We start from the raw sequence: 23,924 nt of genomic DNA on the forward strand, positions 1-23,924 counted from the left end.
CTTTCTGGCGTATTCCTGCCTATTTTTGGCTTTTGGCGTATTATTCCCTCAGAAACTTCTATTCTGCATTATTCAGTAGAAAAGAAGTTTTCAAAAAGGGTTTTTTTATCTCAGCTAGGGTTTGGTCGCTGCATTTATGATGGAGTTAGATTTCTATCTTAATGAAGAGTTTGAGCACATGGATGATGAAATGAATGTCAACGTCTTTGAAATGAAGGTAAAATTTCTTGCTTACTTCAAATATTTTCCATTTTTCCAAGAGCAACTCAATAATAACCTAAGAATAACCTCCACATAAACCCACTAGATCTCTAAAAAAAGTGAAATTTTATGTGAATTTTAGATTGTTGTTAGGTTATTTCATCATTATTTATGAGTTAGGTATATTTCAAACGAAAATAAAGAAGTAAAAAAAAGGCTGACATGTGCAGTGGCAACGCAAGAATCATCGGAAACTTTCCGTGCAATTTTGAGAAACGAGGTCGGGAAACCAAGGGAAACGCTTTCGTAGATTCCCGAGGGAAGTTAGATGGAAGTGATGTAGTATCAGAGGAACCAGACAACTAGAGACCAAACCTGCAAGTGAAGGAGCAGGTCGAGATTTTCGTTTCTCCTCCAAATTTGCGAAAAGCTCTGGTTGCCCATCGGATTCCTTTATGACCTCTAATGGCGGAATCATTTTGTCTGCGTTAGTGGAGCTTTCTGTTTCAACAAGGGTTTAGAGAGGAGCTTTTGGCTCGCTTTACCAGCTCGCTTTCCGCTCCGGCAAAGCGCTCGCTGTGTTCGGGCTGCTTGATATGGGCGCGAGCTGGAGTCCGACAGTAGTGTTGAGCGGGATATTGGAGCCGGAAGGGAAGAGGAGGGGGCGGGGGCTGAGGACGATGCAGGCCGGGAGAGCGTCTGGTCGTGGAAGCTAGGTCGGTTGGTGCTACGGAAGGATGAAAGCTGCGTGTGAACTTGTTTTAAACGGTCGGAGATTGTTGTAGTAGGTTTTAAGGCGCTGCGATTGATCTTGAGCTGGGGTTTTCGTCGCAGGTGTTTGTGGTGCTGTTTTATTGAATCGGATTGATGGGGTTTGAGATGAGAGAGGCGTTGAGGCGTCTTTGCGACGAGATTGGGTGGTCGTATGCTGTCTTCTGGAGGGCGGTCGGCTTTCCAAGTCCTATGTAAGTTTCAGTCACTTCAGTATTTTTATTGTTTTTTGCATTTTTTTTCTACTGATTTTGGTTCGTTTTAGGATGGTCTCGATTTGTTTTGTTTTTTGTGGTTTTGATGGAGGACGGTGGATTTTCCATCGGATCATTTTTTTGAAATCCCACAATTACTCACTTGATTTTCGAGCAGCCCACCTTGCCAAATGGCTCTGTGTGGGAGTCTGAGATTAAATTCGCTTAAAATCCATAAACTCTAAAAAAAAAGAACTCACTTGTTTGTCTGCACACTTTTTTTCTTGTATTGATCTATTTTACTTACCTTTTTGTTATGTTTCTGCTAATTTGAGTATTTTTCACTTTATTTGGAGCTTGCTTTGATTCCTCTCTGTCTATTTTTTTTTTCTCTTGGAAGCACGATCAAAGATGCCTGTTTTTTATGTTTAACTTGGATCCTTCTGCACTCCGTCTTTTGGTTGAGTTATTGCAGGCATTTGGTCTGGGATGATGGGCATCGGCTTGGGAAGCTGCAATTTTCAGGGAGCAATGATGTAAATTCTCATTTCAGTTATTTGGCTGAATTCCAATCACTGGGAGAGGGCAGCATAGATGAGCTGGTTATCAAGTCCATGGTACCACAGGTCCATGTTATAGGAGTTGGGTCTGTAAATTGTTCCTTTTGCTACTGAGATTTGAAAAATTCTACCTTTTTGTTAACTATCTTTATTATCATCATTCGAGAAATCTTGATGATGATTTGTTTGCTTATTGTTATTGTTTAAATTGTTTATTGATGTAATTTTATATTACAGGATTGTGGGGGCAGGCCGCTTGTACTGGAAACAGTTTTTTTTTTTTTTTTTTTTTTTTTTTTTTGTGTGATGATTTACATACAATCCATTTGATTTCTATGTATTTACTTATCTTACAGCTAGACTTTACTTTTTACTCATATGTTACCTTACCTATGCATAAAAAGGTGCAATTCCCTTTTTAAAAGTTAAAATACTGGTATTTTTTGTGTGTATGAAAGATTTGGGTTGTATAAATGTATAAAATAAAGTTTAATTGTTAGACATGTAAATACATAAGAATTGGGGGCTATGCATGTAAATGCCTCTTGTTTTTGTATCAATTGCATTCAAATTGTGATATGCTGTATCCCATGCATCGATCATAATAAATTTATGTTGCCGCATGTCTTGCCTACTATGGGTTAATTTATTTGTTTGTTGTAATGCTCATCCGAAGTTAATAGAAAATTTCATTATTTTGTTGCTTATGTATGAATGTTCTTGTTGTGCATATATGAGTTCTATTTATTACTATTATGAGTTTTTATGCATTTCAACCCCAACAATTCATCCTCTTTCGCATATTTTGTATATCTTGCAGAACTTTCATGATGTAAATAACCAATTTCTGGCTGGAATTCAGGTTAGAAAGATTACTGCAATGTTTTTATTGTTTTTTTTTAACTAATTGTAGTTATTCTTATGGTCTATTTATTTTGGCTTTTATTTTTCTTGCCAGACTATTGTTATCGTACTTGTATTCCCCCATGGTGTTGTACAATTTGGCTCTATTAAGAGGGTATGTATTCACATTTATGCATCACTTTAACTTGGATTTAGCTGTACATATTTTTAACCAATTAAAGGAGTATTTTTTCCAATTTTAATATTTCCATATATGCTTCATGTTTAGTTGTCTATGTGACTTGTGATCTTGTTTATGAGAAAACAAAGTTGGAGTATTTCCTTTAACTATTTTGCTCCCCTATGAATTTTATGATTGTGGGTCGAAACGTGAGTAAGGTTTATTATGCAACTTCTCTAGTTGGCAATATCTCCATGGCACCCTTCAAGACAAACATTTTTTTGTATTTTGATCTGTGTAACCAGATGTCTGCATGAATATGTCATGTATTTATTATTTAAATAAAAATCTAGCCCCTTTTATATTGCCCAAAAACTCTATAAATATGAGATTAATAGGTCACGCCAGGACGAAAAATTCAATGCTATATTTTCTAATAAAGTCCTCATAGTTTCTCTTTTCTCTAATTTTTCCATTCCCTTTCCAAAGTCCTCATAGTTTCTCTTTTCTCTAATTTTTCCCTTCCCTTTCCACGGTTTTGTTGAAATCTCATAGGTTCTATAAGCAGGGTTTGAGCTTCGCCGCAGATAGATTTGGATCCAACATGATGTGATATTTAAAACAATAATTGTGTAATGTACAATATTAACATCTATATAAATTATTTTCTGTAAAATTTGGAATTGCTCTGGGCCTTATAATCAAAGTGATTTCTGAATTTTCTGATAGAAAACTACTGAAACTGTGGCTTTCTTATGATGTGAAAGGATGAGACAAGCGAACTTTTAAATTCGTAGGCTTTATAGTTAAATTTCAAGTTGACTGCTTTCGGCCTGTAGGTTTCTGTTTCTGCATCATCAACATTCGTCGTAATTCCTTTTCTAATCTCTGTAAGATATACCTAATCTTTCTAGATTTTTGAAAACGTTCGAAAATTGTATTTTTCTCATTGCAGGTAATAGAGAATCTTCTGTTTGTAAACCATGTAAGGACTTCGTTTATGCAGTGGGCAACTTCAGAAAGTACATTTGGTCACAACAGTTTTCCACGCCCATCTCTCAACCCAACAATTTCTGATGACATATTCAGAGATAATTGCAACAATGTTGACAAATCATTGTCTATTGGATGCAACCATCAGCTCTCCATCTTTTCTTGCACATCTTGTATATCTACGCAGGTTACAGAAAAAAAGTCAAAAATTGGTGCAGAAGGATTGCAGAACAAGAAAAATGTAGGTGTTGCATCATCTCCTTTTAGTGAGTTAAATCCGGATTCGATTCATCAGGTCGGAAACTCTCTCTCACATCTTAATAAACCATTCAAAAATGAACTCGTGGAGGGTCAGATGGGATCTGATGAGGGCAGTTTCTGTTTAATGGAACAAAATCTCTTGCCTACGAGTGTTAGCAAAACCCAGGAGCCTGCTTTCATGGAAGCACTTTCAAGAAATTGTTATGGAAGCAACTTATCCAAAAAATATCAAGGAGTTTCGATACCTGGCTATCTTAAACAGGGAAATGATTTACTTTCATCACGTATTTCATCCAGTTTGTGTGAGAAATCTCCGTATTTCTCTCAACTTGCTACTTCAGGGGATGATCTGTTCGATGCGCTGAGCCTGTATGAAGGTAGGTCACATCAATTGAACCTTTTCCCAATATCGTATCCTGCGGAGAATTATATATCGTGCACCGAGGTTTTCTCCGAATCCAATACCGACCAATTTTTGGATGCCATTGTCTCGAGCGTCTGCCATGGTGCCAAACAGAGCTTCGACGAGAGTCTGTCTTGGAAAGCATTGATGACAAAAGTAGCAGCTCCTCAATTCCCCGCTCTTCGAGTAATAATTGGTATGCTTCATCTTTACAGAAGCAAAGAGATTTTATTTCATCTTCTGTGATAAAAAGTAAAGCAGATTCAGAAGCAGCAACTATGAATTGTGATAACTTATGGGTTGAAAGTGGGACAAACATGAATAATGGTGACTTATTCGCGTCACATGTTATAAGGGCTGATGAAATAAGTAAGCTTAATCGAAAGAGGGCAAGGCCTGGGGAGAGCACACGACCGTGACCAAAAGACCGCCAGTTGATAATGGATCGGGTCAAGGAATTAAGGGAAATTGTGCCAAATGGGGCAAAGGTGAGTATTTTTTTTTTTTTTTTAAGGGAAATTGTGCCAAATGGGGCAAAGGTGAGTTTTTTTTTATTTTTTTTTATTTTTTATTTTTGGTTCAAAACTGGTATTTTTATTTAGTTGCAATATCCAAAATGTAAATTTTTTATTCACTATAATTTTAATATTTGTGTTCAGTGTAGCATTGATGCTTTATTGGAAAAGACTATCAAGCACATGCTTTTCCTGCGAAGTGTGTCCAAACATGCAGATAAGCTGAAGAAAACTGGAGAACCCAAGGTATGCTGTAATGTATTTTGGTTCTACATGATTTGAATGAAAATGCAGTGAGAACAGGGATCTGGGCCTGTATTCCAGACCTTCTAACTTAACCCTCACAAACTTTTTATTAAATCGCTAGCAATCCCGTGCTGTGCATGCGATAGTAAGCTAGATGATAGTAAGCTCAGATTTTGAATGAAAAAATGGAGATTAAAATTGTTGGATGAATATAACGATCAGTATAATATGCTTTAACTAAATCTAAGAATATTAATAATATTAATAGTAATAGTATTTTATTATTCATTTAATAATTAGTAATTTTATCATATCATCAAAGTTTGTGGATTTGTAATCATGATTAGTTAATGCAATTTATAATTTAATTTTCTTTGTGTTTAGTACTGATTGTTTTTGAGTTTATTGCCAACCATCAGCTGGCTTTCAATAAGCAATTTATTACAGCAGTGCATTATCATTTAATTTATTAAGTTCATTTTTTTAAGCTTGAAAGGCGTGTTATTCATACGGTTGTTAATGGTGTGTCAAATACCAATTTGATTATGCGATATGCAAATTATTGATTATGGCGATGTCAATTTTTTAGATGCATGATGTTGGGTGTCTTTGATCAATTATCTTTTTTCGCTCGTCTTTCTCTGGAGCAGTTGTCTTGAGAAATGCAAGAAAATATCAGCCATGCTACATTTCAAAGGTTCTTGTAGGCTTAATCATTTATGAACTAATGAAAAATAGAATATATTTGATAAATAGCATAATTGAAATGGTATTTTGCCATATTTTTTAAGCTGGGAAGCTTAAAATTTTTAATTTTTGATGGAAATATTGATGTCTTGCAGATAGTCAGTAAGGATGGAGTAGTTGTTTTGAAAGACATTTTTCGAGGCGGTGCAACATGGGCATTTGAAGTTGGTTCTCAAACTATGACATGGCCTATCATAGTTGAGGATCTTAATCCACCACGTGAAATGCTTGTGGAGGTAGATCTCATGCTTTTGGACCGTGAAAATTGTTTTTCTATTTTCATTTATTTGTATTTCTGCAAGTCCCCTTCTGTTTTTTCATGGCAGGATAATAATGTTTGGTTTTCTAATATTCTCTTCAACTTTTCCAGATGCTTTGTGAGGAACGTGGCCTCTTCTTGGAGATAGCTGATCTGATCAGAGGCTTAGGACTGACCATCTTGAAAGGAGTAATGGAAGCTCGCAGGGACAAAATATGGGCACGTTTTGCCGTGGAGGTAAAAACATTCATAAACATTATTCCGTTTCTTCAATATCCTATTGTTAAAATTTGAAAATTTGCGAGATGTGGTAAACATTTTTGTAACTTATTACCATTTAGGTATTTACATACTTGCCACTTGCCGCACAGTTCTTATATATTTACATATCTAACACCTAAACTTTCATATTTACTTGCAAAGCATTAAAATATTTAAAATCACATAAAAAATAGCACTTACAAACTTTTAAAAGTGTAATACACCTTGACACTTCATCATCTCAATCGCAAGCTGTGTTGTTTATGTTTGGATCAGTACACCAATTCCATGCCCTTTAATACAACACGCCTACCTGCATCCAGTTATCCATTCCATTAGCTTTAACTGGTTCTAAAATTGGACGCCCCGAGCTCTAGTTTTATTTGTTTGTTGTGAGCTTGATGGTAAGATTTTCAGAAGTCAGATTGTATTGTAGATAAAGCATTACTCATAGATTTCGCCCCCATTTTATGAGAATTTTTTGATATGGGGTTTGGGGTTTCCCATAGACACAAGTTTCTAGGGTTAATTATCCCTCCCGATAACAGGAGAACACTTTCAATTATGGCTAGTCATTTAGAGTTGAAATATTTATCATATAATAACAACATATATACATTTTAAAATTTAAAATTTGTCACTGGAGCTTAAAGTGGATGGTGGGAGAAATAATGATGAAGCTGATTAAGATCTCATAGTTTCATTGTCCTAGGTCGTCATGCTTCCTGATCTACTTAGTCAGAGGAGGCAGTCGATCCAACCTAACAGAATGATCCATGTCAGTAATCATAAGTTGCATCGTTCAAGAGACCCTTATAGGTATGGGATAAATGTTTGTCTACGGGGACATATTTAAGTCCATTTTAGCTGAGAGAAGACTTTGTATCAATTAAATGCATCATTATGATGAATAATTTAAAAAGTAGAAAGTTGTTGGGAACATACAGACTGCGGCCATGAACACAATATAATGGTTTCGTTTGGCAACAATCAGCTGATTAGAGGGATCGGAGGCCTCTGGTCGTAACTATCGTTTTGTGGTGTCATTTAGTTGCAAAATCACGCAGATAGAGGACTTGAGCCGCGTTCTTACTTGCATGAGATTATTTTGAGTGTGAATATAGTGAGGTAACATTTGCTCTTTATGAGTTGAAATCAGTTAGAAATTTGTCTCCCTTTACAAACTGTTGCAGAGGGAGGACAAAATTTACTTTTAGTGATTGATTTTACCTAAATAATGTCGTTGATTATTTTGAAAATTGAAATATTTCATCAACTCGGCCATCATCAGGGATTTGAACATTTAAAACTTTCATCTTTAAGATTCACGTGAAATTTATCAATATAAGATCTTTAGAATATAAACCATTTGAAAAATATCCTTATAAGGAGGGTGATATATATTAGAATATGTTAGACTCGTCAACTGTAGTTGTTAAGAGGAGAGTGATCGAAATAGTTGAGTGAGACTTACAATCCCGCGCTATAAGCAAGACGACCCAGTTTATTACTTTTCAAAATAATAATTATTTGAGTGTAAATTTAGCTTTAACTCGCGTAGCATTTCTTAGCTATTCGTTAAGACATTTAGAAATTTGGTTGGAGCCCATATAGTTAAGATTTTATATAATTGTATAATTTATATTATTTTATAGGCTTTAAGCGACTTGAATGATCTTTTAAATATGAATATGAGAGGTTCTTTGTTTCCAAAAGACATGCAGAAATCAGAAATCATGCATGGCTGACTGATTTATGTGGATTTTTAAAATTTACACAACTTGAGAATATCCAAACTTTCACTCATATTAATTTAAAAATACCCTCACAGATCTCTAAGTGTTGCATTTGATTTCTTGAAATTTATATGCCCTGAAATCATTTAAATGTTGAAATATTTGCAAATATTATTATGACCTTGCATTTACACAACTTCATTTGGGGCTTTAAGCACGAGTCTATGACACTAAGGTGTTTTGAGTACAAATATCAAACTTTGGGTCTAGATATGTAAATACATAAGAATTGAGTGATATGTATTTAACATTGATTGATTTATTTATTTTATTTGGAAAATTGAATAGGCAAAGAGGGATGTGAGAAGGATGGATGTATTTTTGTCTCTTGTTCAGGAAAAATTATTTCATAATGCGTGCGGTGTTCGATCCGGACCGTACATCACCTGATCTATGGTCCTGATGTATTTCGATGGGCCCCATCTATTTTTTTTTTAAATGGAAATAATCCTGACCGTAAATCACCGTAATCTACGGTTAGGATCGGACACCACATGCAGAGATGCATGCGGTGTCCGTACGCAATAATTTCTCCTTGTTCAGTTGCTGGAACCAACTATTGGCGGTGTTATAACTCCATGCTCGATTCATAACAGCAAATTCCTCAAAAAATATTCAACCTGCCCTGCGTTACTGCAGCTGCTGCATCCGATCCTCTTCAGTAAGCAACCAGCTCTTGCTACTCTTGCTCTATTTCTTGAAGCTCTTGAAAATGCTGAGAGCAGGCTAATGTCATCAGCTGCCGTGACCAGCTCTTCCTTAGCTTTTCTTCATGAAATTTTACTTTTTATGCAGGATCATCATGTATATCAAAGTTTTTTATATTTGCTCCTAGAATAGTATAATTTTTCAGTGACATTTGCATCCATGCCACACAATTCTTATATATTTACATATCTAAGGCTTAAACATGTATATTTTCATGCATTCCACTCAAAATTTTAACATCACAACAAAGATATCATCATCACTGTCTCGTTAAGTGTTATGGGGGTGTAAGTATTAGACTTTGGGCGTTATGTATGTAAATACATAAGAACTGTTGGTATGCATGTAAATTTACCAAATTTTTAAATGGTATAGGAAAATATTATTATTATTATTATTAATTTATCTGGAATGAAATTTTGTCTTTTTATGCTTGTTTTTTTTTAATTCCATTTGAAATCTATATTGTTATGTAAATATAAAATTTTAGTTGTTAGATGTGTAACTGGATGATTTATTTGATCCTGTGCCCTTTTAATAACAGGGAAATTTACATACAGCCCACAAGATTCTTACGTATTTACGTATCTAACCCCCAAGTTTGATATGTGCACTTCAAAATAGTGCAAAATTTTTACACCTTTAACGATTTATTTCTATTTCCTTCAAATAAAATTTAGAAGATGTGTTCATGATACTCTCTTGGCGAGGAAAGTAAAATTGTTTGAGTTTAATATTATTAATTATGCGAAGCTTACGTTGGGTATGCACCGCCATGATTCTCAAGGAGATCCAATGGATTTGTAAGCAAAGAAGTACAACCAAGGAGGGTCAACTGATGGAAGACAAAAAGACTAGTTTGAGCAGATGTAACCTACCAAATCGAGGTTGGAGGCTGACCAGAGTAAGCCATCAAAACCAAGGACTATGACCAATCAAGCTAAGAAGAGTCATCGATTTATCTCTTGCCACAACCTGACTTAAGAGTTCAATATCGCCCGCCATCCTATTAATAGTTATATTGAACTGCTCTCAAAGCATATTGTCTCGGTCAGACAGTTTTGGTAAATTGATAATTATTAATTATTAATTTAAATTTAAGAAATTCTTTGATGATTTAGTTATCAAATTAGGGGCATAAAAGATATTTTTGTGAGGACTGGAGAAGAATATATAGTTATCAACTTACGGGCAAATCGCCATCCTACATGGACCCTAACTCTCCTAAGAGATTAACTCCCAAAGGAGATCAACTCTCCTAAAAGATTAACTAGCCTACACGATACACTCTCATTATATCACAACAACTATCTTTCAATCATCACACTTTAACAGATCATGTTAAAAAAAAATTAACGTGATGATATGCTGATAACATTTCATTTTTCATTATGTTGAAGTAGTCAAAATACGACATCGTTCATGCTAACAATGCCACGACATTAAAATGCAATTTATGAAATCATAATATGAATAGTGAGTTTATTTTTGCACGAGTTAATTGCTCGCAAACAAAGTTGAGTTTGAGTTTCTTGTTCTTAATTTATTTATTTCTTCTAAAAAAAGTTATTAATTTATTTTTTTAGTATAGTTATTAAATAGCCTTTATTTTATATTTGTTTTAATCACCCTAGTATTATTATAATGTGTTATCATTCTTATTTGCTTTGGATTTCATTTCAAAACATAATACTAGAATTTTAAATTTTATACTTTATTTAACTAAACATCATTATTAAAAAAAAACATATGTGATGAGAGCTTGAATCTTTTTTTTTGGGGAAATTTGCATAGATATCATATAATTCTTGTATATTTACATATCTACTATCTTAACTTTCATGTTTATCACGACACCATTTTGGTGTTACATGATAAGTTGTGTTTCACTTCTAGTTAGAGTCGGTAAGTTGTGTTTCACTTCTAGTTCGGGTTGAGATTTTCGACCCATATAACATTCGGGTTAAACTCATTTTGGTTGCATCAGTTTCATGTCGAACCGGAACCCAAACTCAACTTGCATGCCCAATTCGACACCCCTAGCCACAGTAGTAGCCATCATAAAGTTGTTCGAGCGACAGTGTTATCCAGCCCTAAGTTGAATAACCTAACACAAACCCTTAGTCACCAAATCTTCAATCCTAGTCCCGGTTAAAAATTCACTAATCTAGCATTCAATCAAAGTTCTATTTTTTTTTCTTTTTTTGGGCATAAAAAATTGAAGGAACACTTCAATCAAACTTGCAAGTTATGAGTTTGCATTTAGAGGATGACCTAGCGACAATAATCAATTGGCGAAAGAGTGATAGGTCGGCCAACCAAAGGTCAACTGGTCCAAAGTCCGACCGATCAAGATATGAACCACTTAAAGACCGCACAAGTAGAGGCGTACCCGCAAGAAGATGACCCATCAGATACTGGAGCTCGATCGATTAAATAAATTTGAGGATGTAGTTGCCATTTCATAATAGTCCTAGTCACCCATAAATAGAGAATTATCAAATATAAAAAAAAAAAATTAAAATCATACACAAAAGTATCTTATCTCTTTCTCACCCATCTCTTTATGCCAAGGAAATATTTTTTTTTAATTTTTGTTTATGTAAAAATGAAAATTTAGATGTTAGATGTCTAAATACATACTTTTGCTTGGTATATTTGTAAATGCCCTTTTTAAAATAAATAAATAATAATGGAATTTTCCCGGCGTATTTTTAATTCCAAATCGGCACTCCCAATTTGACCAAAACCCGCGTGTTCCCATCCTCTCCATTTCCAAAGCTCCGAAGCTGCAAAGCTCCGACTCCACCCTAACGCTAACCCTATGGATTCCGGCCAACCTGCGCCCCAACGGCCGCCGTCGCACCTCGACCTTTCTCCCCGGAGACAGCTCCAGCTCCAAGGCCCCCGACCATCCCCTCTCCGAGTAAGCAAAGAATCTCACAAGATTAAGAAGCCCCCACTTCCCCCACCCCAGCTCGATCCTCCACCGATCGCTCCCTCGCAGGACTCGCGAGAGCCGATCATCATCTACACCATCTCACCTAAGGTCATCCACGTCGAACCCTCCAATTTCATGGACCTCGTTCAGCGACTCACAGGTCCACGATTCCCCGATCCACAAACTCCGCCGGCGGAAACCCTCTCCCCTGCCGCCAAGCTTGCGACCATCCATCGGACGATTCAGAGCCCGGGAGCCGATCGGCCCGCTTCTTCCTCCTCCGTAGCCGATTTGGATGTTTTGAATGATCTGTCGACGGACCGGTGTTGTTATATTCCCGGGATCTTATCGCCGGTTCCGGCGAATCTTCCGCCCATTTCCCCGGCCTTCTTCTCGCCATCGTACATCGATTCGAGTTTTCAGAACTTCTTGCACGATCTCAGTCCGGCTGGTTTTCAAGTCGGCAGGTCATCTCCCGGCGGCTCGATCGCCGGCGGCGTCGGCGTCGGCGGAGGGAACTTCTGGAACAGTTCCGGTAACTTCTTCTCCCCTTCTGTAGTACCGTCTCCTGGAGTCGCTGCGTGGGATCTCTTCAACCAATTTCAGGATTTTTAGGGGGCGTTTGCAGGATTTAGACATGAATTTAACTCAAATTCAGCCAAACCCAAAAAAAAAAAAACTGAAATCCAGCTTTCCATATATCCGAGCTGAATTTATCCACTTCCATCTTCTCTATAGCCATTCCGTCTGCAAATCCAGATACCAAATCCCACAAAGAAGAGGATTTGCTGGAGTTACTCCCTTCACGAGCTCGCCGGAAGTTAGGATTTGAGATCCCACAAAGAAGAGGATTTGCTGGAGTTACTCCCATCACGAGCTCGCCGGAAGTTCGGATTTGATTTCATGAAGCAGGGGAAGCTCGCCGGAAGTTAGGATTTGAGGAAGAAAATACAATTTACAAATAATTGATTTCATTTATTGCTGTATAATTTTTTTTAATCGATTCTTTTGTAAGATTCATCTTGTGATTAAGGCCGGTAATTTTATTGCATTACAAATGCAATTGAAGCTTGTATTTTTTTTCAATCATAAAAAAATTCTAAAAAATTGGTGAGAAATGTCTCAAACAAACTTAAAACTTCGCAAAAACTGTTCATGCGAGGAGGGCTTTATTGCAATTTCATATTTGTCAGTTTGTAGCAATCATGATGGAAACACAGGTCGCTATTTTTTTTTTTGAAGCTTTCTCACAGGCAGATGGGTACCGATTCAAAGAAGCATTTACATACATACCACCCAATTCCTATATATTTACATATCTAATACCTATGCTTTACTTTTTTTGACATTTTCCACCCAAATCTTCATATCAAATTCTAAAATGCACCTTCTCCCGTCAAATTCCTTCTCCGTCCATCTTCTCTGCACCGCAAATAGAAATGTGTGCAGTAAATCAATAAAAATACTCTTATTTACAAAAAAAAAAAAATAAATAAATAAATTATGTCAAAGGGGCTCATTTTTAATTTTTTTTAAAAAATAAATTTTATTGGATTTCACATAGAATAATCACTCGCTCGCAAGAGAGAGAAAACTAGTCCCTCTTGCCAAACTCCCTTGTCGTTTTGTACGACGGTACATCTCCGCTATTGCTTCCCTCTTCTTTAGGAGAAATATTTGCGTATGTCTTAGAGTTGCGTACATATTAAGTTATTCGGAGGGTACAAATAGATTATAATTAGGTTACAGGAAGAATTACAAGAGGTATAACCTTAGTGTACCCTACATGTATCCTCCGAATAACCTAATATGTACACAACTCTGCGTATGTAAGACGTACACAAATATTTCCCCTTCTTTAGCTCCGTGGCAAGCGACGGACTTGCAACTTATGAAGACCTCTGAAATACCTTGTATTGCTCGCCAAGCCCTAAGCTCCGATTTTACAAATGAAATGAAAAGAGAGGATCCAGATGTACTCAAAATGAAAAATTATTGCACTTGAACCAATTAAAAGCTCCCTTACCAAAATAAAGTTGTGCCTTATTTAAATTTTAAAAAAAATTAAAATAAAATATAATTTCTGATTGGAACCCGTATGCACACTGCATATTGCATACGGGCTGTGTAAAAAATCGCTCCCTCAAAAGGCCCGAGAGTGCCTCTATTTATACAATTCTCCTTGACTCTCCCCAAGATTATAGAAAAATTATTCCATTCGGATGCAGAGATGCATGCGGTGTCCGATCTACACCGTCGATCAAAATTTTTTTTAAAAAAAAAATGTTAAAGTGAAGCCCACCGAAATACATTTTTGCGGTGATTGACGGTGGAGATCGGACACCGCATGCATCTCTGCATGCATGCGATCTCCGTATAGAATTATTTTTCCCATATCATAGGATTTCCAAGAAAAAAATAAACATTAAATAATATTTACACGACATGATGTTTGTCTATCAAAAAAATGTGATGGGGGTATTACCATTCTTTGAACACTTCAAAAAATTATTAGTAAATATAGGAATCTTATATATAAAACAGCTATTTTGTTTTTAATTTTTTTTTGAAATATCAATTTTACCTCTTCTGAGATATCGTCTTGCATCTTCCAACATAACACAATCGTTGAATTTCTAAACTACCTTGAAAATCATTCTTGATCCTATATAATGATATTGAAGTGCCCCTCTAAATAAACTAATAACTACTAGTTAATTTAATTAAAAAAAAAATTATATTTTAGAGTTGAAAATTGCCCACCTATGGGGCCTTTTTAGTCCCACACCAAGTACTTATTAAATCTAAGTAGTTAACGAATTACACCTTTCCAGGCATATTCAAGGTGAAATGCAAAAAATTGAAGTCTTGGTGTTATACATGTAAATACATAGGAATAAAGTGGTATGTATGTAAATCTCAGTCATTTGAACTTGGCTTAATTAGAAATGCTATCTCAGAGTTCAGCTAATGCTAGGTAGAGCCTGACCTTAGAATGACAATAAAATTTTATTGAACTTAGTGAAAATTATAAGAGGAGCCCATTAACAATTCTAACTCCAAATCATGTATGTTGGATCTCAAATTGTCTTTTGTGAACACGTTTCAAGAGTTAAGAGTCAAGTAAATGAGAGAAGAGAAAAGTTAAGTGTGTCAAGAATTTATTGTCAAGAGAACCGAGGGAGAGAGTCTTATTTATTCGTATTTTTGTCTTTTATTTATAAGAGTGTATTTTGTACAATTATAGGAAGAAGAGAACAGTTATGAAAATCGTTCTTAATATAATTAATGCTCTAATTGATTATATGAATTTTATACCATATCTATATTATAATTTGAATTTAAATAAAGTAGTAATCGGCGGACCGACTTGGCTCAGTTCAACTGATTGAGGAGATCGATCGAGTGGCGACTGTGTCTTCCGAAGTCCGTGTCGGTTGAGGCATTTGGCCGCATGGCATCTCTCTTGCCTCGAGTCGGCTGGCCAGCTGCAGTCAGATGAGTCGTGACTCACTGGCCGTTTAACTCGAGTCTTACAAAACATGTGTCTCGCATGTCTGGTAGGTTAGTCGCCTCGGCTGAATCTCCAAGTCTCGCAAAGTCTTAGACAAATCTTGTCGCGGCCGGGATGATTTATGCCTCACGCCACTACCGAGTGAATAGTAGATGGAGGCTATACCAACTGGATGTAAAGAATGTGTTTTTTCATGAGGATTTGCCAGAGGTGTACATATAGTAACTCCAGACTTCGGCACAAAACAAACAGTGGGCAAGGTATGTGACAGGAGGAGTCATTGAACGGTTTGAAACAGTCTCCTCGAGCTTTGTTTGATAGGTTTTAGAGAGCAATGATAAGCAAGGGCAATCAACAAATTAATGTCAACCACACGATATTCATTGGACGAATTGGTGGTCACATTACTATGCTTGCCGTGTATGCGGATGATATGATAGTCACTGGTGATAATAAGAGAGAGATTGTGCAGCTGAAGGCAAGGTTGGGGCAGATTAAGAGTATGAGATGAAGAACCTAAGATAGCTTAGATAATTCCTTGGGATTGAGGTGGTTCATGGAGCAGAGAGGATTGTTCTATTTTAGAATAAGTATGTGCTAGACTTGCTAACATAGCCGGACATGTTGGGATTCTAACTGGGTGAGTTGTGCTGATGACAGACGGACTACAACTGAATACTAAACGTTTGTAGGGGGAGTGTTGAGATTTGTATCTAGTTTAGAGTCCTACTTATAAGTAGGAAATATATAAAAAATCTAGAGATTTATTTGTAAAATATTGTAAAGTTCTATATAAGCTCAAGTGGTTAATGAATAGAACTTGTTTTCAAAGAGCAATACTTCTTTTGATCCAATTGAATCTCTCTACTTAACCTACCAAGATTGTGACACTTTTTACAATCGAGTGAACAACCAATAATTATGTCTAAAATTGCTACAAGACAAATGAATTTAACATGAACTTGAAGGAAACAAAACTTTCACATTACACACAATTAAAAGAAAGTGCAAAAACGAATAAGAGTGTGTAGTGTCAACAGCATACCTCCCTCCCTCTTGATTTAGCCATCAAAATTACCAAAAGAGAGGAATCAAAACTTCTTTTAGCTCCAACTTAGATCAATATATCCCTTGACCGAGCTCAAAGTAGCAATGACCTTGCTTTCCACATGATGAAAACAGCTTGACAGTGTAAGTTTTAGAGATATCAAGTCTGCAATACGGTGACTTCATCTAGATTTTTCAATTCTTAACCGTCGTTAACCACCATCGATGTATTTTTCATCAAAACGTAAAGGCCCTCAACATTAATCTCGAGTTCACTATATCAACTTTCTCTCTTTCTCTTCAGCAAGTGGTCGGAACTCTCCTTCCTCCATTGAATCATAAGTAACCCCTAACTCTCCTTCTCCTGGTTGAATCGAGGATCTAATCAAAGTAAAATCATTGCTTTCTTGGGCAGAGTGATTGCATGACCCATCGTTAATGTCCTCCACTTCATTTATTCTCACAGGATTCAAAGATTTAACCACTTGATACCCAGTAGGAGGATCTGCTGGTAAATTGCCGACTTTTGGCTTGAAAACTCCCCATGGATAATATTTTCCATAGAACCCTAACATGAAACAAATGAATACCAAACCACATTAGAAAGATTGTTCAGAAAAAAATGTTTTGCAATTTCCTAATGTGTAAATAATTGCAATGCTCAACTTCTTCTAAAGAAACCCAATAATCCTAAAAAATATTGATGCTTGGTTTTCCTTGTTGACATAAATACTCACTTTGATGGTCTTGTGGCAGCACGAAGGAGGAGAAGATGAGCAACTCGACTTCATCAAACTCAAACCTCAACATCAAATCATTGTTGATGATATCATCCACAAGCTCATCAAGTACAGTTTCACCCCTAAGAAGGATGAGTAAATACTTAGTTTCAGGTTTTCGGAGTAAATTTTTTTTCCATCAGTGTACAAAATAAGGTGCCTATGTGCCCTCCAAGGAAGTTTCAGCTATGTAAACATGTATTTGCTTTGTGTAATATAAGTACAAAAAATACCGAAAAGACATAATGGTCCCTGACTCTTTGCAAGGGGATCATTTTAGTCTCAAAGTATATAAAGGTGTCAATTTAGTCCCCCGACTCTTTTAATAAGGGTTGATATAGTCCCCGTTGAGAATTATTTCAGCCCCAATTAAAACAGTTTGGAGACTAAATTAGCAGTTTTATAAACTCTGTGACTAAAATGACCTATGTAAACAGTCAATGGACTATTTTGACATTTTGCTCTTCTTAAAAAAATACATGTACCTGTATGATCCAGGAAAGAAGTAAAGGGCTACATGTTCATCAGTTGGGGATGAAACCTTGAAACTATTCGGCCAAGCAACCAACCTTGGAAGCTTCTGCATGTGAAGAATCAAAGGCAACTCTTTAGCTAAGTTGCACACCTTTAAGCATGCGCTACTAGAAAGATGAGCACTCAAGGGGCCCAATTCTACATTGTCAATATTGAAGTATCCTCTGTTACATATACAAGCAATGACCAAACAAAATATCAAAATTAAGGAAAAAAAAAGAATAACTCGCGCAAGGAGATTGGAAGCATATGTAAATCTTATCATTGCACCAAACAAAATTTAAGCTTTGGCACATAGTTAAAAGAGTCAAATATATCTAACCTCCAAATATGAGAAAAAACAGGAAAAGAGGGTTTTCTAGGAAGCTCGACAGAAGTACAGGGTAATCTTTCAGCTGCAAACTTCGTATTAGTACCTCGTCTATCAATCACGGGACACAAACTGTTTGATTCAGCCTCTGTTCTTAGAATCAAATTCCTGCTCTCTGACTGATCCTTCCTGTATCTATTAACCTGTTTGTTCGATGCCTCCACAGGAATACCCTGTAATCTTTTAGCTACCACTGGAATATTGTTATGTTTATGAAAAATGGCAGGGTAAAAATTTTGTCTGCCATCCTTAATCTGTTGAATCAATTTTTTTCTTCTTAACCTCATTTTTCTATTTCTCCTTCTCATAGCGCCCGATGTAATTTTACTTTCTTTTAGCCTAAAGCAGGTGGATGATCCTACCACGGCTAATGAATTGGTTCCGAAGCTTGAGGTCCTTTTTGAAGCTTTGTTGTCAGATGGCTCAATAGAAGTACAAACTATCCCTTCAACAGCAGATGAAATGGTACCCTGGCCATCATTGTATGGTACAATTGATCTTCTCTCTGGACTTCCCCTTCCACATTTCTCTACTTCATCTATTTTTAGGGTTAAGCAGGCAGATGATCTTCTAGCATCTAAGGGATGAGTGTCATTGTTTAAGCTTGTCCCTGTAGGCCTGTCAGCTTGTTTGACAGGAGCACCAGACGATTTTTTCTTGACGAATGAAATGCTGGTAACTTGACTATCAGTTAGAGGATAAAAATTGTTAGTATGCAGAATCAATCTCCTACTTTTTGAATTTCTCTTGTCATGTTGTTCTAGTTCTTCTTCTCCGTTGTTACAACCAGTCCTTATTATCTGACCTTCAGAAGGCACAGAAGAAGTGCTCGACATTCTTTTAACTGGTAATGAAAGATCGGTTCCTTCTCCATTAACAAGAGGATGAGAACCGAGTAAATCATCCTCACCTGGTAAATTCAATCCTTTCCTCTTTGACCCTTCCTTCTCAAACTCATCAATTTCATCTTCTTCTCGCCCAAAGCCACCGGATGATCTTCCTAATCCACAAATGTCGCAGTTAGAGGTACCTCCTATTATAAGATTTTCAGAAGCTTCAACATAGATAAAAGGTGCGCTTTTAGCTGCAAACTGAATATCAGTACCTTGAGCCTCAACGAGAGGTTGAGAATTATCAAACTTATCAGTACCTAAGGCATCATTGACCGTGCAACTTAAGGTCGTCTTTTTTAAGTTGCCGGAGATTTGATTGTCCAGATCCTTCAGATCCACAACTGAACCAAAAATAACATTAGAAACTGGATTCTGATCTTCAGGATTAGCCAAACAATCATTAGCAGAACCAATCTCCAAAAAAGGATCCTTTAGCACTCCATCATTGACTATCCCCAGAGAAGTAGGCGGATGAAACTTTGACTTGCTGGCAGAAAAAAGAGGCTCACTCACGCAGTCTTCGCATAACCAATTGATTTCTGCAGCAAGATCTTCAGGTACTTCTTCTAGGCAATAGCTGAATAGTCAAGACAAACAGCAAATTCATCATGGCCAGCAGAAGGTTGCAGAAACCCAGAAAGCTTGTGGAAGAGTGACAAAATACCTATGCCTTGCAGCACTTCTGCACTTAACGCAGTAAACAAGAGCCACACTAAGACCGATATCGCCGCATTGCAAACAAATATTAGCCTGAAAAAAAAAGGAAATTCATAATTAAAAACGAAATAATATGGGGTGACAAAAGTTTGGCTAAAGAATAGAAAAATAACAAATTAATCAAAGGCGAGGAGAGATTGAGCACTACTTTTAAGTTGTAGATGACTTTTCTTACTGTTTTATACCTCTACCTCCAATGGAAAAAAAATAGTATCTTTGTTGTGTTACTATTTTCATCTAAAACAGCAATATGTTATTGTCTTCTCCTCCAGATTGCAATAAAAGTAAAATTTTTCTCTGATTTTATCTTTGAATTAACAAAAAAATAAGCAATAAGCATACACAAACCAAAACAAAGAGCAACAACAGCACTGCTATTAGAGATCAATAATGGCGCTACAGCATCAAATATTGAAGCTTTAAAATAGCTTCAGCTACTGCTAAAGTAAGCTAGCAAAAAATAAAAAGTAGAAAAGGAATAATGTTCTATTTATTATTATCATTATTATTTTTGGGGGAGAGGAGGGTCAGGAAGAGGGCCGTTAGATTTCAAACTTTTTAAAAAATTCAAATTCATTTTTACCCTATCATAATCTAAAATTTGTCCATCTCCCTCATATGATTCAATTAACAATTCAATTGCACTGATGAACTTCGGCAACATCCTCTTTAGTCATAAAAGTGTGATCAGAGAATCAACGAGGTCGACAATTTTCATCAATAAATTCAAATTGTTGAAACTTCAATGAACACCTGTGCTCCCTTTGATCTTTCCATAATCCGATGTCCACCCAAATCACGAGAAAGCTTCATTTTATTCACTTAAGTGAGATTAGCTATAGGATTGATTATCCCCTAATGATATGATCCTCGGAACATTCTTTTTCCTCCATTTGTAATTTTTAAATGGGAAATTAACCACACAATTCTTATGTATTTACATATCTAGCACACAAAGTTTGATGTTTACATTTTAACACGTTGTTGTCATAAATCTATACATGAAAAGGTGTATTTCACTTTTAAGAAGATGATAATGGTGGCATTTTTTATATAAAGTTAAGAATTTGAGTGGAATGCATGTAAATATGAATGTTTAGGCATTACATATGTAAATATATAGGAATTGTGTGGTATGTATGTAAATGCCCCTTCTTTAATTTGCTCTTGGTCCAATTATTTTACCTCCTTTACCATGGCTGTTATGTCAAACCATCACAGAAGAGTTCCTTTTGGCACAAGTAAACAATGAAAAATATGAACCATTCATGCTTCTCCACATGCATCCATGTCAAAATAGTTTTTTTTGAAAATGCTTTCATTATGCTTAATATTTTAAATATATAATAAGTCATCACATAATTCATTACTAGAATTCAATGTTTTAAATACATAATCAGTCCACTCTTTTACATAAAAGGTGATTTAAGTTGTATTAAGCACTTGGAAAATATTCAGGCTTTGTTTGATAAAGCTTTTGAAGCGTATTTTGTTTCAGAGAACGTCTTTTATCCATTTTATTGTTCGGTTGATTATAAAACTTGAGCTTAATCACTTTTAACACAACTCCATTTGCTCCCCATTTCAGATCTTGATTTGTTCCAGGCTTCTCTGCTTCAGGGCCATGTAGAAATTTGTCATTAGTGTAGAATGATGCAATTTGTGTTGAAATTTATCATTTGTACTTTAGTAAAGTAAAATCTCAATCAAACGAGGCCTGAGTGAAAAGTATGGCAGTTTGAAACCTCTTTTCCTCTTTCTCCTCCACTTCGAGATGTGTTCTGTCTCTCTCCCATAGGATTGTGTACCTTTTCTTCCTCTATCCCCTTCTCGCTTAGCTTTGTTTACCCATTCCATAAATTTCACAGTGATCAGAGAATCATTCAATAGTGCGCGCTCTGCATTAAAGAGCCCTTAGGCCATACAAAACTCTGCTTCTCCTGGCATCGTCTCCCCACTCAACTCTCCCATGGCTAACCATTCTAGTGAACTATATAAAATATACCGCTGCAGATAATATAGAAACTTGCCCAAGGGTGCCCCATTTACTCTCTCTCCTCTAAAACCCTAGCGAAACACTACTTACCCAAAATCCAATCTCAAAACCCTAAAATTTTTTTACCCAGAAGGATCAACATGGAAACACGACAACGAAACTTGCCCAAGGGTGCCCCATTTACTCTCTCTCTCCTCTAAAACCCTAGCGAAAAACTACTTACCCAAAACCCAATCTCAAAACCCTAAAAAATTTTTACCCAGAAGGATCAACATGGAAACACGACATTTCAAAACCTAACAGAAACCATAACTTGAATGCATTTTGAAGTCAAATACTATAGAGAAATATCACATAACAGCAACAACAACAAATAATATAAAAATAACTAAGTGAAAAGATAAGAGATCACCATCTCCAGGCAGCAACCGGCAATGCGACACGCCGAGAAAGCAGAAATCAAGGAAACCAACCGCCGTGAGAAATCAGGAGCAGCTTGCGAACCTCTCAGGGAAATGTATTTCCACTCCTCGGTCACCGACATCTATGGGGAAATGGAGGTCTCATCGTTTCCCGCGCAAATCCATGATAGTGTTACGAGCTCTGCACAGCAGCAACAAGCGGTTATGCACTCGTGCTCGTAACGGTTTCGGGCATCTGTATCCCGATATTTAAATAGAAATTTACAGATGTAGCACACAATTTTCATTTATTTACATACTTATCCCCAAAATCACTTTTATTACAGTTGTAAAGTGTTATTTGTGTAACTATAAAATTCTGGGCATGAGATATGTAAATGCCCCTATTTAAAATTTAACCTCAAGAGCAAATAATATTTGCATTAAAATACATCGACTTCATATAAAAAATGGGACAATTACATCCATAGCTTTCAAAATATTACGATGTATAAAATGTGCCTTCAGATTAATTTATCGAAATCTCTAGATTAACTTTATATCATTTTTCAATAAAAATTATTATTTGATTGAGTGTTCTTCTTTAATATTATTTTAAAAATAGCACAATTATGATTTATTTTAATTGATGTTAGATATTGGCTAAATATGGTTTTGGATTTTTCAAAATAAATATATGGTTAACATGTTGAAAATAAAATATTAACCCTTCCAAATAATATATCCTAAATAAACTAAACTTAATGATGTGTTTGGGGTGGCGGTGCGGTTTCGGTCTGGTGCCGCACCATAGTTTTTCCTGTTTAGCAAAACTGTGTTTTTCTTGCGTTTCAAATACCGTAGCTGAACGTTGAGTTTTCCCACCAGACGATTATCTGTGGTGGCTGCTAGAAAATTATTTTTTTGACTTTTTCTAAATAATAATAAAAAAAAATTTTTGTATTATTCGTCGCGATTTTTTTAACAACAATAATTTTTTCAGCAGCTTCACATCTACTTCTTTCAAACAATTGCAGCTGCTACAAACAGAATCTAATTTTATACTGTCTAAATGAATCAAAGGGGACTTGCCCCCTTATCCCTTTATAATTGTCCTCTTATAATTTTTGGCGACATTTTCATACATATCAAACATATTTTATGTATTTACATATGTTACTTTTAAACATTAATATTTATGTACATACCACTCAAATCTTTAAAATCACATCAAACATACCCTCATCATTATCTTAAAGGGGATTTTCATGCATATCACTAAATATCTCAAAATTTACATTTCCAATAACATAAGCATACTATTTACCCATAAATACATCAAAATGACCTCATTTAAATTATTTATATTTTTAAATACATTTAATAATTCTCATTCCGATTAAAAAAAAAAAACGTTGATATTTTATAGTAATGATAATAGAAACAAAAACTGGGGGATTCCTGGCCGAATATCTAGAGACCGCATCCCGGCAAATCAAGGGACCACTCCGCCTCCCATGCCCTCAAGCTAGCTAACTTTAGCGCGGCTCATCATCTTCATATAAATTATAAAATTTAATTTATTTTATTATTATACGTATGAAAATAAAAATAAAATATATCCTTAAGCGTTTTGTGTGAGCAAAATGAAGGAAGAGGATAAAAGGGGCGGAAGAAGGTTAAATAACATAATTTAATTTTAGTAGTTTAGGGGATTTAGTAGTTTTTTACTTGGGGTGTAAACGAGTCTAATTGAGCTCGAGTAATCGTCGACTTGAGCTTGTAATCGTCGA

General features: G+C 35.8%; 2 protein-coding genes and 1 pseudogene across 2 annotated transcripts; 2 read left to right on the plus strand and 1 right to left on the minus strand.

The window, feature by feature from the left end:
- The first annotated feature begins 577 nt into the window (after window positions 1-577).
- LOC110020064 lies at window positions 578-9,980 on the plus strand (annotated as a pseudogene).
- A 1,669-nt stretch (window positions 9,981-11,649) lies between these two features.
- LOC110019992 (protein MKS1-like) lies at window positions 11,650-12,559 on the plus strand. Its single transcript, XM_020717924.1, has one exon. The coding sequence runs from the start codon at window positions 11,764-11,766 to the stop codon at window positions 12,493-12,495; it is 732 nt and encodes a 243-aa protein (XP_020573583.1). The 5' UTR covers window positions 11,650-11,763; the 3' UTR covers window positions 12,496-12,559.
- Window positions 12,560-16,432: 3,873 nt separating this feature from the next.
- On the minus strand, window positions 16,433-22,274 carry LOC110020065. The gene is made up of 6 exons (XM_020718038.1): window positions 22,143-22,274; window positions 19,682-19,767; window positions 18,077-19,594; window positions 17,706-17,918; window positions 17,179-17,303; window positions 16,433-17,009 (listed from the first exon to the last, which is right to left on the minus strand). Exons 1-6 carry the CDS (start codon window positions 22,272-22,274, stop codon window positions 16,717-16,719), a joined length of 2,367 nt encoding a protein of 788 aa, XP_020573697.1. The 3' UTR covers window positions 16,433-16,716.
- Window positions 22,275-23,924: the final 1,650 nt, after the last annotated feature.

The sequence above is a fragment of the Phalaenopsis equestris genome, unplaced genomic scaffold (assembly GCF_001263595.1).
Source record: "Phalaenopsis equestris unplaced genomic scaffold, ASM126359v1 Scaffold000090, whole genome shotgun sequence".
Classification (NCBI taxonomy): domain Eukaryota; kingdom Viridiplantae; phylum Streptophyta; class Magnoliopsida; order Asparagales; family Orchidaceae; genus Phalaenopsis; species Phalaenopsis equestris.

Bases quoted from the DNA above. Each gene is read 5' to 3' on its own strand.
- LOC110019992 (XM_020717924.1), top strand. From the start codon at position 11,764: ATGGATTCCGGCCAACCTGCGCCCCAACGGCCGCCGTCGCACCTCGAC.
- LOC110020065 (XM_020718038.1), bottom strand. From the start codon at position 22,274: ATGTCGGTGACCGAGGAGTGGAAATACATTTCCCTGAGAGGTTCGCAA. The intron at 17,304-17,705 runs GTACATGTATTT...CATCCTTCTTAG, and splicing joins TTCTTTCCTGGATCATACAG to GGGTGAAACTGTACTTGATG. The intron at 17,010-17,178 runs GTGAGTATTTAT...GTTTCATGTTAG, and splicing joins GCTGCCACAAGACCATCAAA to GGTTCTATGGAAAATATTAT.